The 16,872-nt window shown below is 47.0% G+C and overlaps 1 protein-coding gene across 1 annotated transcript; it reads left to right on the top strand.

The window, feature by feature from the left end:
- Positions 1-9,138: 9,138 nt before the first annotated feature.
- Positions 9,139-15,434, top strand: bahd1 (bromo adjacent homology domain containing 1). The gene is made up of 6 exons (XM_068752368.1): positions 9,139-10,771; positions 13,363-13,772; positions 14,016-14,175; positions 14,275-14,354; positions 15,011-15,102; positions 15,242-15,434. The coding sequence occupies exons 1-6, from the start codon at positions 9,139-9,141 to the stop codon at positions 15,432-15,434; spliced, it is 2,568 nt and encodes an 855-aa protein (XP_068608469.1).
- Positions 15,435-16,872: the final 1,438 nt, after the last annotated feature.

Raw genomic sequence — 16,872 nt, 5'->3', positions numbered from 1 at the left:
GTCAGATGACTCAGATCACACATGGAAAAGTACCCATAGAGATTCCCTTAAACAATAACATTTCCATATGAGCAAATATTGATCTATAGCTAGTCTCTATATACATTACCGTTCACTGATATGTGAAATATATTTGAATGACTGCGTTATCTTCATATTGTTGGCCAGGTTTGAACAAAGCGTTCATGAGGCTCAAAGCAGAATTTGAGCCTCATGAATACTCATGAATACTATTGATTATTAGCTAAATCACCCACATATTGTATAATACACCCAATTAAATACTCTTTAATTGTAGCTGGTTATATCACATTAATGTCATTATGGCATGTGTTACTCTTCTGTGCTTTTGGATCTTAGCGGTCTGGTGGACATTTGTACTTAAATATTAATTTATACATCATTACATGGCATATTTAATGTCGTAGGCATTACAAAAATAAACCGGTACACAAAGCAAATTAATTCCCCTTTAACTTTTTTTTCAATTAATGTACAAATGTATAAAGTCAACTACAAATAAAGTGTAAATAACTAACATGAACTTTATGAAGAGAATGTATGCAACTCTTTAAAAATCAAATTTAATTAACAAATGAAATCGATCCAATCAGCATGTAACATTACGTCACCAACCGTGTTTTAAGAATGAAACGACGGCGCAAAGTTACATGAAAGAGAGAGAGAGAGACGCTCCTCTCCTCTTCATCAGTTTAGGCTCCACGGGCCCTCCAGGGCGGGCCACATGTCAGAATCAGTCAATCCACGGGGCCCACGTCAGTTAGCGGCTGTCAGGGCGAACGCGAGTGTCAGACAAGCCGTGACTTCCAGACATTAACCGGGTGAACGCCATCTGTCAGCCGCGGCGCGCTGGCCGCGGACGGTGACGCCGTGCGCACTTTGCGCGTCCGTGGCCCTTTAAGAAACTCCATGTTTTCGCTCCATGATGCGTCAACACAGAAAGCGGATGATGCTGTTATGTAAAAACAGGCTCAAGTAGAGAGGCGTACTTCTCCCGGAGCTCCGTGGATTCTCGGCGCGTCTCGTGGGGGGGGGACCGGATTGTAGTTTTGAAGTGGACCCACCGGAGAGAAGCGCGGCGGAGTTTGCAGATAAAACAGGCTTCATCCGATCAAGTCGCGATGCGTCGTCCTCCACGCCGTTTTCCTCCTTCACTCGCGGGAAGCGAACACCTGACGCATCACTCCGTCGCTCTTCGGAAGTGATCTCCCCGTCTCCGCGTTATTCTCCGGTAAGACACGGCGGCGGTTATCGCCGCATCACGGGGACAAAACCGAAAGTGTCAGGCGGGACGCGATCGAGCCATGAAGACAACTCGGGGCTTGGAGCCATTACGCGCCAGCTATGGGCAGATAAGAAAGACTTGTTGGTGGCGAAAGCTGCAGTTGTAGTTTTGGGTTCTTCTCTCTGTAGTCAAGTTTTAAGGCTCTGCTGCCATGTGTCGGGGGTTGCTCTGTGGAAGGTGAAAGATGCGCAATAAGGTCAAACTGGCAGCAAAACGAACCTAAAAAACGACCTGGTGCTTCTGTGAAGCTGCTGCTGGCCCTTTTCTTGTGTGATATTAGACAATATTTCACTGAATGAGCAACAAATTGTGTTGCATTTTGTTGTTTTCATGGAAAAAGTATCAAAAGATATAGATGTATGGCAATAAACTCAATATATTTGACCTTTGGTAACTACAGCTCAGGGTGTGTGAACATTAAAACCAGTATTATAATTACATCTACATTTAGATTAATGAATTCGAATTTTTTAATCCTATTTCAGCCAGAAATAGTGGTACATTTTTAAATCCTTGTTTTAATTTTGTGCTCATTAGAATTAGAAATAAGACAATAAGAGGGATGTTTTGGAGACAAGGTCAGAGAGACCTAACTTCGATGGTTTGGACATGTCCAGAGGAGAGACAGGGACTATATTGGCAGAAAGATGCTGAGGATGGAGCTACCAGGGCTAGAGGTCGACCCAGAAGAAAATGCATGAACGTGAGGAAGTCGGAGGTGAAGAATCTGAAGTCTTCCGTTTATTTTCTGATGATTTAAAAATGATTTTAACTTGTAGCGTTCAGGTCAGGATCACAATGATGTTTTCTTAGTCTGGAGGAGGATCTGAAATTATCTTCCGCCACTGTTGGTCGGACCAAACCAGCAATTTATAGACTTAACTTCAGGCTCTGGTCCTGACGGCTCATAAACTACACAATTAATTTAAATAACCAGATTCTTTTTTTTTGTTTTTGATAAGGAAATATTGTAGGAAAAATGGGAACATAATTCAGAGTCAAAAACTTTATTCTATCCAATAAGTGAAAGTCTGATCATCTCTTGCCATGGCAACCCACTGATGCTCTGACATGACACCAGGGTAAGACACAACAAGTTGTCTGGTGAGTTCCTCGCCATAATGGAGTTTGTGTAGCCTCTTGTGGACAGAAAAAAGCTTGACAATAGCGCTTCAGTTCTGGAAGTCATGGGCTTTGTGTCTCTGCAGTTCTCCAGAGCCGCCTTTCACAGGACTGTCACAGCGGCGTGTTGAATGGGGGGGGGGGGGGGGGGGGGTTGCGTCCGCACGTGACTCGTGAAAATGGATATCAACCACGGACATAGTCTCGTTATTTCTGAAGAAATGTCCTGTTGTGGTCATAAAGAAGGGGAGGGGGACATGTCTCCTGTCATCCCAACACGGTGTCCCTCTGCTGTGTCACAGGAGACAAATACTTCCTGCTCATTTAAGGGCTCAGAAGAGAATGGAGGTTTGTAAGTGAACATATTGCTGCCATGCATGTTACAGCACATGCAGTTCATGGCTCATAAAAGGGAGTTCAGAGTAGAGAAATGGCTTCTTCAATTAATTAAGACCACAACCCAGCCAATATGAATGACTATTGTTCCTTAGGTTGTACTGGAGAAGGAAGCTGGCAGCTTGTCCACGTCACACTCTTGTTCCCCAACTCTTTGTCGTGACGGAGAAACAGTTTAGTTGAATGTGGGTGTTGTGTTTTTTTTTTTTTTTTTTTTTGTGATGTGTGAGGAAACCTGAGCATCTGGAGAAAACCCACGAGGGCTCCATTGAGAACGCTCGGAGTCCACGCAGAAACAAGGCGGAGCTGTTTCCGTGGTGCTCATCGCTATACCGAATAGCCTGGTGGGGAGATGAGAGGGGTTGGAATGGGGGGGGGGGGGGGGGGGGGGGGAAGGGGTGAGAGTTTGAGAGAGGGATGAAGGACACTACAGAGAGGAATGGGATGGGATGGCGAGATGAAGGGATGAGGGAGATCAGATCGTTGCCTTTGCCCTTCTTTAGAATGTCCTTTTTGTTTGGTAGAACGCCTTTGCGTTCTCGGACAACACGACGCCGCGTCGTCTTCGTCCAGTCCCTCTGCCGTCGTTTCCTGTTCCTGGCTCAGCTGCTGAATCCCCATCCATTTTTCATGTTTGCCCTGCGGCAAGGAGATCCATGCTTAATGCGATGACACGGTTTCATTGGAGGGGTTATAACTCATTCTCCCCATCATCTGCTTATGTCGTATTTTAGATTGTAAACTTTGAAACAAAGCTTCCTCTCGTCTTCTTCCTCAGTTTGATGCTGTTTAGGCTTTACGACCGTGCTGGTCGTTTGTTGTTGCTTTTTGTCTGTTTTGAGACGTGTTTTTACGACATACCGGAAATCGAGCGATTGAATCGTCTAACGTCTACCGAGAGGAAATTGTCTCTTTCTACTCAAAGAATCATGACGCAGCATAATGTACTTACGGCAATTTAACATGACACGACAAAACCCTCGGACCCCCCCGTATTACACGACCGCCTAATTTTCTGACAAACATGATCTCCAAATCAATGAGATGAATACTTGTGTGTTTTATGATGCCAGTGCAGTTTGCAGTGGTGTCTAAATCTTGACCAGTTTGAACGGCCCTCTGGTTTGAATCTGGAGCCATTCAGTACTCCTCTTAACGCAAATTGCCAGCCCCTCTCGCTCTCTCTCTCTTTGCCTGACTCGCCCTGGCAAAATGCCCGAGAGGCAGCTGTGAAAATTACAGGTCTGTTTCACGGAAACGCAGAAGAAGAGAAGACGGCGTTGGCGGGGAAGGAAGAAGAAAGAGCGCAGGGGCCCCACAGCCCGCTGTCAGCTGTTGGCCAGCCCACAGCTGCAAATGATATGGGGCTTTTTACCCTCACTCACTCCTCACACACATTGGGATTGTTTACACGGGTGTGTGTGTGTGTGTGTGTGTGTGTGTGTGTGTCTGTGTGGGACATTAAGCCGTGTTTGGCCGAGGCCGAACAGAACAGAAGCCCTCAGTGTGACTGACAAACGTCAGTGAAAAGCACATGGCACCAAGCGTCCCTTCAGTTTGGCTGATATTAAAAACATGAGTGAGGCCCTGGCAGGTGGGCAGGAGGGAGACCTCCTCCTCCTCCTCATCCTCCTCCTCCTCCTCCTCCCTCGCTGCTCAGCTGGCTTGGAAATCCAGCAACAGGCCTCCCCTATCAGAAAGTCATTGTTCATGTTGACGACGATCTCCCTCTCGTTCTCCGTCTCCCTTCTCCGCGCTCCATCCCATCTCCATCCATCACCCTCTTGTCTTCTGACACATTGTCCTAATGTCCCTTGTTCTCGCCTCCACCTCTCAGGAAGTCCATGTCAAACGTCTGCAGCGTGAATGCGAAAGATTACCCCCGCTGATATCTACCAAGTTTCACTTCTCTGCTGCTCGCTGAAATGCGATGTGTGATGCTCCCCTCTCCACTTTCCCCACTCCTCTCTGTGTCTCTGCTACAATCTTTTTTTAATTTACTCTTCCTTTATTTCTCTTTCTGTCTCTCTCTCTCTCTCTGCATCCTACCCCAGCTCTTTGAAGAGGAACAGTGGAAGCAGATAATTACACTTCCTGTCCTGTCTTTGCTCTGTACGCAGACGTGAAGAAACAACAGCTTTACTGCTCGTATAGCAAAACACATGCTTTCCATCTTGATGTGCTTTCTGTGCTCCCAACACGCTTTCTCGCGTTTTGATTCTTCATGTGCTCATCAGTGTCGGAATAATAACTCCCATTTTTTTATTCTTCTTCTTGGTATCGAGTTATTTACACCTGTCTTTATAACTGCTGGCTAAAATTCTTTATTTGAAAGTGAGCCCAGAACAAATACGCTGCAGATCCTCTTTTTTGTTTTAGTTTTTTTGTTCAAATTGAGACGTTCCGAGTATTTTTACGCTCTTGTTAGCTGGAGATGATCAAAGACATCTTTCAATGATGAGCACTGAAAGCTCTAAATGTTAGACCGCAGGGAAATAAGAGCTCTTTAAACTAGCAGGAATCAATATTTTTTTATAGTATAAATGGATCTAATGGCCACGTGCGATGTGAAAGGAGACGATGAACCTGTAGATAATAATCAGCTGACTCGGCTCTTCCCTGTTGACATCTTTACTGCGTTGCTTCGCTCTCAGCACTCCATCAGTGTTATTTTTGGGCACATTAGGCAGCTGTACACTTCCTTCCTCCCACCAAACAGCACACCGCTAAAGTTAGCATCCGGTTAGAGATGAACCCAGCGAGCGTTTAACCGCCGAGTAGACGGATAGTTCTCTAAAGGAGAATGAACAATCGGACCAGAGTCGCAACTGCAAACGGCGATCGACAAAGTCGCTCATTTCTATTTTACAAAGAGCTCTCCTCTCAATGACTCCTTTATTTACGCAGAACAAAACCAACGTGGCGTGACGCCACTCTGGTGGCGCAGTGGGAAGCGCTGTTGCCTCAGGATGATGCGTGTGTATTGACGTGCATGTCGGCTCTCAGCAGGATAAACTCCTTCACCTTCCCTCGGTGTTCATGCCTCATTAACTCCACACACACACACACACACACACACACACACACACGCAGTTTGTTTACAGCTATTAATTACACACTGCTAAGCTGCTATTGCTGAAGTTCTGTTTAATGCAAACTTGATGAAGATTCCTTTCATTGATCATCCCCTGACGGAGTTCGACTGAAGAGCGTTCAGCGGGCGCGTCACTGTCGTGTGTGTCTGTCGTACTGTAAGCAGGAAACGGTAGGTTAAGAAATGATCGGCGCTGATTGATCGCTTGTCATTATCATTATTAGATTCTGTATCAATTCGAGTAGAGGACAGAATGAATGAGTGGAATGCTCCTTTAGGGATCAGAGAGTTGATCTCATACTTAATGGTGTTTATGTGTGCTCGCTCCCCATGCAGTGTTTACAATCTATAATGTATATTGATTATAAGCTTCCAGCAATGATCATTTTCAACACTGATTCATCGAGTACTTGTTGTTGTTATCATTACTGTATGTCCCCATTATGAGGCGGTCCTCTTGAGAAACTGTGCTGGACCGGTGGAAGTTTGGAAACGTCCACTTGGATGATTGAGCTCTAGAACGGCTTAAAATAGAGCCACGCATTCTGGCGATAAAATGATCCTATGGTGCGTGGAAACCTACTGGAATACCGTGAAGCGGGGAGGAATCCAACGAACAACATCATTCGGTCCCTGCAGGACTTCGGCAGCAGCGTGATTTGACTGTAGGTTAGAGAGAGAGGGGGGGGGGGGGGTGTCCCGGCGCAAACGGCGGACGCGGACGCAGGCAGCGCATGAATATTATCACCAGCGTGCCACTTCGGAAGTAGGTCACCGCTCACCGGTTTGTCCAGCATGTCTCCGGCTACTGTGGGCTGTTCGTTCCGCGGATCGATCTCCAGCGCGGCAGCCCCACGGAGCAGATCTTGTTAGGGGGGGGGGGGATCTTTATCTCCGGCGGGACGCGCCATGCTATGATGAATAGAGGCTGTAATCCCCGTCACAGCTGGGGAGCTGATCGGATCCGTGGGTAGCTGCAGCCTCGTCATCACATCAACGGGCGGCTTGGAACCTCGCGTTTGACCGTGGATGTTCCACTGAGGAGCTCCCCCCCCACGCACACTTATCATCTCTACACACTTGCAGATCAACAACTACGAGCCCCAGTAGGCGAGTCTGCTTTTACGCATCCTGATGATTTTAAGCTCATCTCGCTGTCTTTGCTGCTTTAATGTAGTCTGGATCCACTCGTGGATGTCTCTCACTGCTGGTGCCGGAGGATGGTGGCCGTGGGGGTGGGTGGGGGGGTGATCGGGTGTCGTAATGTTGCTGCTGGTGAAAAAGTGGACTTGATATGTGGAGCGCAACACAGAGCAGGGCTTTTCTCTCATGGTGACATCTCCTCCTCCTCACCTCCTCCTCCTCCTCCTCCTCACAGCAAGGCGGCTCCTCCGCCCAACACTTAGACAGCTAATCAGCTACAGGAGGGGAGAGGGTGAAATCTATCATGCAAAATGAGGACTAACTGGGTTTTTGTGTCAGTTACGCGCCATTTACTTTAAATTGCATTGCGTTTTAGCATTTTTGTAAAAACAAATTCTGCCTTTTCCAACAGTAGAAATGTGTTTCCGTTTTTATTTTAATGTGATTGCCTACCTGGGTTTGACAAGGCAATTAAAAGGGAAATGTATTTGTTGCACAAATGGATCCATTTTTGCAGTTTTTTTTAGGTGAGCGAGTGTTGCTGAGTGTGCAAAGTGGTTCAGAAATGCATGTGAAAGGAATAAAACTTAAGACCACGATAATAATCTGTAGAAAATAAGCATTTTCATTCACGACGTCATGGCGGTCTGTCTTGAAAAAAATAATTCTTTTTATTGAACTTCTGTCTCTTTGTTGTTCCCGTTTGTTTTATTCAAATGAAGCAGCTTAATCTGATATCTCCAGTCTGAAACTAAATGTGAGGCTCCGTCTGTCCTTTTGTTATCTGGAAATTACATTTCCCTCTCGTGGATTGCATTTCACGGGTCACAGACTCATTTGGCTGTAAGGGCAAGCTGGGCTGTGGCTTGGTTTGAAACTGTCCGGCCAGACAGGTGTGTCCACTCCAGAGTTAAAGTGGGTTCATGTTTGTGATTTAATGAAACAACGGGTGTGTCCTGTCATTTTAGCATAATCTGCAAGTGTCGTTAGAGGCACGTTGAGTTCATATTTTGTCTTTGAAACAATAGAATAGCATATTTGTTGCATGTAAAGTGATGAGTTTAATCCATGTAAATTCCCGTGTGCAGAAATCTCTTTATGTGCAAGACCTTCGCTGGCTTTGCTCTTGGAGGTGAAGATTTGATGTCAGCTTGATGCGATAGAAACTGGGGGGGCTGTTTAGTGATGAGTGTTTTTACCAGTGGGTTTGGTGAAATGAGGATCAGTCGTAGAGGTAGTTCTTATACGTTCATCACTCTCAGTGATTCGCTATTGATCTGGATCTCCTTCTGGCCTTGTGGAAGCGTAAGTCTTTTGAGGTTAACCTCTCGTTGCAGTCTCTTCCTCTTTAATTCAAGTGCTATGCTCTTCAGAAAGCGACGGCGCCTTTCGAGTTCAGCTTCCGTCTTTAGCTGCACCTGCAATGAAATCGGATCAAATGACTTCCAAAAGTGTCTCCCCTATCGAATAGGGAATGCATCAGCTGGAATCCTCGTTTGTTTCTGCTCCATGCTTCAGTGGCTCGACTCTGAATGTTTGTATATTTAGCCTTCTGTTGGATTGTGTGAGCAATTAATGTGGGTTCATAGACCTGAGAATGTTCCTTAGTGATAAAAGCGTTATAGAATACTAGTTTATTCATCACCTGCATCCTATCCTAAATCAGCACGATCAGTGATTACAGCGTGTTAAATGAGTGTTTTAGGATTTAAGTGTTAAAGGAAGCAGAGGTGGGCGCATAAAGCCTGAGGTTTAAGCGTAACATGGTTCCCCTCCGCCCCGTGTGTTCTGTGTGGTTTGCATCGAGAGGCTGTCTAAGTGGTGATTTTCTCAGGGGACCTGAAAATTGACCGCAAACAAAGTGAAACTGGTCGCTAAATAATGCATGAACAGATTCTGTCTGTTACATGAAGTCGCTCTGATGTGGAAGGCTTTGCTAAATGTCGTCTCTGTGTTTGGACCTAGGTGATGATTCACGATGACGCTCGCTGAAGGGTCTATTTGAGCTGAGACCCACCATCGTTAGGACCCTGTGGATGAAGAGGAGGTGGCGGATCTGCCTGTGGATGCTGGGAACATGGTAAAAGCTCAGCGGAGCCAGCCTGTGAAATGCCAGAAGCTGTGCAAGGAAAAGGGAAGCAAGGAGAGAGGAGGCAGTGTGGAAAAGGGGAGACGGAGGACGAATGAGCTTAGAGGAAAGAAAAAGAAGGATAAGAAGCCGAGACATCGCCGTAGGAAGAAGACACTGGGGGCGGATGATGGAGAGGCACTGGACTGTTGCGTCCTGCTCACCCGTCTGGAAGCCAAAGGAGTCGCTGGTAAGGAAAAGTCTGTACCAAAAGCTGGGAGTCAAAAGAGCACGAAAGTCAAAAAAGCACCGTGCTCCAGCTCCAGTCAGAGGCGGACCAAATATGGACTTAAAAAAGCTTCCACAGCCAATCAGCGAGCTCTGGTACCAAAAATGCACCAATCTGACGCCTTGCTCCTGTTGCCCACTCCTGAGTTTGAGCCCCGGCGGCGGAGAATGGCGTCTCTGAACGCCGAGGCTGTCAACAGCTTGCTGCTCTACAGAGAGGATTCGCTCGCATCAAATCTCACAAAGAAGAGGCAGCCTACTCGCGAGGATCCTGTGAATGAGGGTCTCGCTAAAACTGAACATAAAGCTTATAAAACCAGCAAGGCTCCTCCGGGAGGGAAAGTGGACCGAAAGAGGGTTCAAACCCAGAGGCGGCCGGCGGCAGAGGCCCAGGACATCGACTGGTTGGCATTGTTTGCGCCAACGCCACGACGTCAGGCAGGCCTCACTGCCGCAACGCTGCTGAAACTCAACAGTTCTGCGTATGGATTTAAACGACAAAGGAAGGCAGAGTCCAAGCCGTTGAGTGAGTCTGACGCAGCGGCGTCGACGGGCGAGGTCAGCAGCAAGCCGCTGTGTGGAGACGCAACTCTGACCAAAAGGACAACACATACCAAACATGAGGGTCGACTAAAGCACAGGAAACAGGGTACAGAGGATCCGCTTCATTCCCAACGGGGTTCTGTCACTCAGGGGTGCTGCAGCTCGCGTAAAAAAAGCGAGGCTCTGGATCCAGAGTGGAAGAGCGCCACGAGAGGAGAGGAGTGCCTCAAGCGCGCGCTCCACTGTTCCTCTTCGCCGGGATACTCCTTGAAAGCGGTGAAAGAGGAGCAGGTGGAGGCCGACGTGTCTTCATGCTACTGCTGCTCTCAGGAGACGTGTGTCAAGTACTGTCACAGGCTGGCCCTCATCCTGGAGGACAAGACCTCCAAGGAATCAGAGGAGGGCTCGCTGCCTGAGGTGTTCCACCACCACCACCACCACCACCACCATCATCATCACCACCACCTGCAGCCCCCCCACGCCATTGGACACCCAGCGACCATAACAATCAGCCCGCACTCGTACACGTGTTTCCCTGGCTACTACGTACACTTCAGCCACCCGGATGACCCCGCTTCTGCCATACCGCCCCTCACTTTGTGCTCAAGAAGCAGCAAGAGGCCCAAGCTGCTTCCCAGCACTGGCCCGCAGCCCTCAGAGATTACCCATCCGGTGTACTGCTGCACCTCGGTGGGGACTTGCTACGGCGAGCCCCGCCGGACCAACGGGTACTCTTCGTACACCAGTGTGATTCCGGCCGTCGCCAGAGGAAGGTGCTCCCGCAGCGAATGCGGCCACTGCATCAAACGAGGTCAGTACGCGGCGACGGGATGTTTCTAGTCCACCTCCAGCAGCGTGTCAGAGTTGTTTGTGATGAATTTAAGATGAGTTACGGCGCAGGATTCTGTGTCTGGAGCACTTGTATAACAACACTGACGACGGCCTCCACAGATGTCCTTTACACGAGGACGGGGACAGCGTGCATTATGTTTGATTGTTGAATGCTGAAAGGATGTTTTCTGCTGCTGCTGCTGCAAAGGGAGATGAATGAGGATAAACTTAAGAGCAAAGGTTTACTCCTGATTTTGGAAATATCACAACACAGGGTCCGTGTGTTTTCCAGCTCTTGTAGAATAAAATGCAGATATTTCAGTAGAATAATAAACTAAAAGACCGTGCACACATTTTTGGATATATGGGGAGCATTAGAATTCATTTTGAGATCCCATTTTGAGTAAAAGGTCACTCCACAGTAAAGTGGGGCAGTTTTGATGACATAATCCCCTTCAATCAATCAAGCCATATCTAAAACCAAACTTATTTCTAGCAGACAGTTGGATCTGGATCTTTATTATTTAAATTACACACACACACACACACACATAGACATCCAATCCCTAAATATGCCTGGCTAATTTCTTTATGATCTATGCACTATTCACAAGTGGAAGAAAAAAAATCTTTATCCGGATATGAAGTGAAATGGAATGAAGTCTCTTCTGGCCCCATCCCCGGCCAAGTTTCATGGAAATCTATCCCATAATGCTGATAAACCAGCCAACAGACAGACACTGAAGGCATGACCTCCATGGTGGAGGTAATTAAAGACTGAGTCACACTCCCCACGACAAGAATAATGAACCCCACATGTAAAATCATTAACCCCTTTAATACTTAATAGGGAATCCTACTGTCGTGCTTAAACATTCATGAGCACATAATAGATGTGGCTCTTTCCTAAGCCTCTAATCCGGCTGACAAGGTAGTACAGTGTGCTGAGAGTAGCTCTTTACTGTCCCTTGAATGGAAAATTACAAGAAAATGTTAGACAAGTGGGGAAACTTAATGTTTATGTTTGAATCTGAGCTGCTGCACAGTGAATAAAGGTCCGACTGTACGAGCTAATGCTGTGTCAGCAGTTAGGGACTGCGCTTCGGTCAGAGGCGTCGGCCTTAGAAAAGACAATACGGTATATGAACATGAGTGTGTGTGTGGTGAGAACCAGCTGGATGGTGCCAAAGAGCAAAGCCTGTAACAAATGATCACACACACACGTGCAGGTGTGATCACCTGTGCTTGTTTGATTTTGTGAATCATATCTTGAAAAGGTTAGTCTGGTATCAGAGGGGGAATAGAGATATGGCTGAAATCGCACAATGGGGTTCGGGTATCTGTGAATGCTATGTCTACATGAAACGTAGATTGGCTGTTCTGGAAAATTATTTTGCCGCTGAATGACTCAGAAACGACGGATGACGAATGAACACATGATTCCGAATGCAAGGGGCAGGTTTCCACAGTCAACGAATGCGGAGGCGTTACTTCATTTTGTCTGATTGAAGTAAAGCGACGTCACCGCGGTTGCTATGCTACGACAGTACTGCGTCTGATAACCTCTTTATGGCGATACAAAAAGTATCATAGTGAGATTTGCTCCCGGATTGGTTTTGAAATAACCTGGAAAGCATTTGCCGGGTGTTTGCTGGAGGCGGGAGCGTCTCAGTCATGAGGAGGAAGTCCAACCAGCATTTCACCTTGTGTATGTGTGGCCGACAGAAGTCCCCCCCACCCCCCACCCCCCCTCCTGGTAGTGACATCACATACTAATCCTTGCACTGGCGCATATAATGTCTCTACTGCAGGGGAATACGGCAAACACGCGTCCAAGGTTGACTTTACCGCATGGAAAAATGTCAGCGGGTGAAGAAGAGGAGGAATTGATCCTGGGAGAGGCAGGATTGTGTCTTTGTTTGCAGCTGAAGTGTGAGGAGAGTTAAATTCCCAAGGCTAAAGAGGGCATAAGCAGAAAGTCATGCATGTTCTACTAGTGAGTCTGTGGAGGAATTAGTTTTACCAAAGTGGCAACAGGTAGTTGAAGCACTCGCTGATAAACACTGGCTTGAAATGAACCTCAGATTTACACGCATCGTTTCTCTCGACTGAGCTTGACGGCATTTCCGAACGCTGACGTGCTATTGCTGCCCACCCGACGCTACACAGTCAGTCCACTGGCTTTACGACTCTTACATTGGTGCTGCTGTTGTGCTGCATTTCAGAGTTCTCAATCAGGCGCGTTAAACATTGATCAAGTATTTATTTGACTAAAATTGCAATTTTTTTCAATTCGATTTCGCGTCGATAAAAGTGCTGCTATATATAATTAGCATTAGTTTTCTGTCTTTCTGCTTGCACGCCTATTTCTGTGCATGTGTGTGTGAGTGAGCGTGTGAAGGCTGACTGACCTTCATTTCCGTTTTCTGACACAGAACTTGTGACAGCGATGCCGTTCGTGTCTCTGCTACGGAACCTTGTCGAAGGTGTTTGATCACAGTCGTTGCCCCTGTAGGGACGGGTCGCATGCTCTGTCACTCTGCTTCATGATCTCTTCTGTTCTTTCCTCAGACGACTATCCATCAGCCGTCACCGCCCACCACAGTCCCTCCTCCACCCCCATCTGTCCCAGCCCCAGAGTCCTCACTGGCTGCCCTGTTCCCACCGTGCCTCCAGCCGGCCAATCAGTGCCCCACGTCCAGACTCCTCTGTCCGACCCCAGCCAACCACAGCCTTTGCTGCAGGTGGCGAAAGAGTGTCCACGGAGTGCCAAGTCACCCAGCGGGTCAAGGTCTGGCGCCCGCGGCGCGGGCATCATCAGCTCCGCTGTCTGCCCTCTCAGCAGGGAAAAGACACAGAAGCTCAGCTCCACCGGTGCCAGAGAGCGAGCGGTTGCCAGGCAGCCGAGGAACGGCCGCCAAAAAGCCACCAATGGCTGGAAGCCAGTTGGCCTTCCATTCCAAAAGGAGGTCTTCTCAGTGGTACGTAGAGAAAGTCACGCCGGTGCTTTGTGACGCAACCGCCCTGGTGCTGTAATTATTTGGGGTGATTTGTCACACACGCTGACATCTCTGTCGCATTAGTGCTTGTTTACTTGTTTCATCCGAGACAGAGAAGCCATTCGATCCCACCCTGAAGCCTTTTTTACGCCACAACCCTCTCACACCTTATCAGTTTGCCGCTGCTCAGGGAATCGCAATCTTCCGCTGCTTGTGTGTCCCCAGGGAGAGGACGCGATGGTTTTGAGGACATGTTTTGAGGGAGTCCAGAGGAACGGGGATCTGATTCGGGTCAGAGATACTGTTCTGCTGAAATCTGGACCCAGGAAGAAGGCTCTGCCTTATGTGGCCAAGGTCTCGGCCCTGTGGGAAGAGCCAGAATCAGGTAGGACACATGCTGCACAGAGTGTTTACTTCCAGCAGTGGTGAAGATGAAGACGTGTCCCAATAACCACAAACAACAATTTTTCTTCTTCTTCTTCAGGAGAGCTCATGATGAGTTTGTTTTGGTACTACCGTCCAGAACACACACAGGGTGGACGCAACCCCAGTGTGCATTGTGAGGTGAGGGACACATTTGCTTGCATTTTTAGTGTTGCTTTTTGTTGTGTCTTTGTTTTTTGTTTTTATTGATTATATTCAAATAATCATTAAAATTTTATTTTTAAACAATTACAGGTTGTCATTTTCCATATGGCACAAATTAAAGGTGCATTTTTGAATCACTTGAGTTTTTACATAAATAAGGATTTTCTATAAAAAATGAACAATTGAGGGAATTCACAGAAATGACGATTCCACATAAGACTTCTGAGATTCTGACAGATGTTTCTCGCAGAGAGGGAGCGATTGAATGGGAACACACACACACACACACACACACACACACACGCACAAACAGGAGCAGCAGCTTCCATTGTGCTTGCCTCCTGTTGTCGGTAATCTCCCAGGGGAACAGGTTCCGCATTATTAAATCTCAAGCAACAATAAGACACATTAAGACTCGTTGCACAGCTGCAGCAACAATCAGGACATCGCGGCCTCACCGTGAGAACATAACAGAGGGGGGAGGGCATCACCTTTTCAGTCTGTTTGTACATCTGGAGGAAAAGGTGAGGCAGACATTTGTTTGTGTGGACAGCAGGCAGAGCTCAAAGGGATCCACCTCGTAGGCGTTGGGTTTTCGGAGTTAACACTTTAAGCGTGTTTCTTTTCGACAGAATGAGATCTTCGCATCTCGTCATCAGGATGTAAACAGCGTGGCCTGTATTGAAGACAGGTGTTACGTCCTAACGTTGGCACAGTATTGCCGGTGAGTACCATGACATTTCTTTTAAGTCTTGCTCAAAACAACAACATTTAACATAAAAGCGGGTTCTGTCAGTTCTCAGACAGTTTGCAGGGGATTGAGTTTGAAGCCCTTTTTTGAAGCATCTTTTTTTTCCTTCCAGATTTTGTGCCTTGGTTAAATACCGAAGGGATGGCGCTCGTGGCGGCGCCGCCTCCCTCGTGGTGCCACACATCGTTGGCAATGCCATGCCCTCTCACCACTGTGTGCCCGATGACGTCGACCCCGAGCTGGTGTTTTTCTGTCGACACGTCTACGACTTCCGCTACGGACGCCTCCTCAAGAATCTGCAGTAGCACCCGCCGGGGCGCACGGAGCTCCGGGACGCTCTGGTTACCTACCTGCTGCTGCCTTTGTGACGTTTAGGATGAAGGTTTAATTTGTGATCTTATTTTATTTTTCAAATCTGCTATTCATGCTATTCATGCTTTACATGTGAACACACTTACTTAGTCTGACACGCTGTGTAGGAGTTAATACGGTAGTGTAAAGTGGTCTTTATGGCTGTCTGCTGTCATGGAAGAACCTGCTGTAGAAAACGCTATCGTAGCTCTTAGAAGTGACATTTGATAGATGCGGATAGATAATGTGGATTATGGCCTGCCTGACAGATACCAGACACTTCATTTGTCTCTGTGATTCGCTGCAGCTGAAGGAAATTTGAAGCGTGGCGTGCTGCATCGGTCCTTGACAGATTGGGTCTGAAGATTTGGTCACATCTGTCATGAAATTCATCTGTATTTTACATTTAACTTCACGTCCGTCCGAATGTAGAGACACGCCGAGGCTCTGCAAAAAAAATGAATCTGGTGTGAAATGCCGTGTTCCAGATGTTTAATGACATGTGCTTTTCGGGTTCTCTCGCTGTGACTCAGGTGAGAACTCATTACCACTCTTAAGCCTGCCCACTGAGGAGTGTGGCAATGATCAGTTAACCTAGCTTAGCATAAATAGAGGAATGAACGCTATAGCTTTCTTCTTTGGCCTTGGACAGAATTGGGTTAACGTTTCCCAATCTTCCAGCTTGCTTCCTTCTGCATGCCATGAGAGTGATATTCACATTCCCATCTAACTCCAGCACGGACGAATATCGGCATATTTCCGTTGTATTAGTCAGTTTCCATTTTCATGCATTTATTATCGACCATGTCGTAAACTCTGGACACAGACGTGAGGGAAAGTTGTTGATCAGATGTTTTGAATAAATCCATTTTTAATTTATCACCGCTAAGGAAATACATGCACAACAACAAGCAAACGATCCCAGAGAGAATCAGAGGTTTAACCCTAAGCCCTGAAATTCAGCTCAGCGGCGTTCTTCTCAAGTCAGAACTGGTCTGCACCGCACAAAAAGTTCAGTTATTGTTTTTCAAAGATATCCAGTGGGATACGCATTTTAGTTACGCCACTGCTTAGGAGTATTTTGTTTTCTGACAGCTGTTTGACCGAGGTGCGATTCGACACCTGGCGTCAACTAACTGTATATTTGCATTTATATATCTGGATGAGTGTCTGTCCAAAGCAGATGGCATGAAGGCACCTATATTCTCATTTGCCCACTGCTGAAATGGTGAACGGTGTATTCAGCGTAGCATTTAGAGCTGTGATTCATTCCTCTGTTTAAGAGAAGATGTATATTTATTTATGTACTGAGAAAATCTAATTTATTTTCAAGAGATAATTTTAAATAATGGAGTTTTAGATGAGCGGCTTTCATTCCTGATCAGAGGGAAG

This window comes from Brachionichthys hirsutus, chromosome 18 (genome assembly GCF_040956055.1).
Source record: "Brachionichthys hirsutus isolate HB-005 chromosome 18, CSIRO-AGI_Bhir_v1, whole genome shotgun sequence".
Lineage (NCBI taxonomy): Eukaryota > Metazoa > Chordata > Actinopteri > Lophiiformes > Brachionichthyidae > Brachionichthys > Brachionichthys hirsutus.
This window is presented reverse-complemented; position numbering and strand designations above follow the sequence as displayed.

Coding starts and splice junctions, on each gene's coding strand:
- bahd1 (XM_068752368.1), top strand. CDS start 9,139: ATGGTAAAAGCTCAGCGGAGCCAGCCTGTGAAATGCCAGAAGCTGTGC. Junction 10,772..13,362: donor CGGCCACTGCATCAAACGAG/GTCAGTACGCGG, acceptor TTCTTTCCTCAG/ACGACTATCCATCAGCCGTC. Junction 13,773..14,015: donor AAAAGGAGGTCTTCTCAGTG/GTACGTAGAGAA, acceptor GTGTGTCCCCAG/GGAGAGGACGCGATGGTTTT.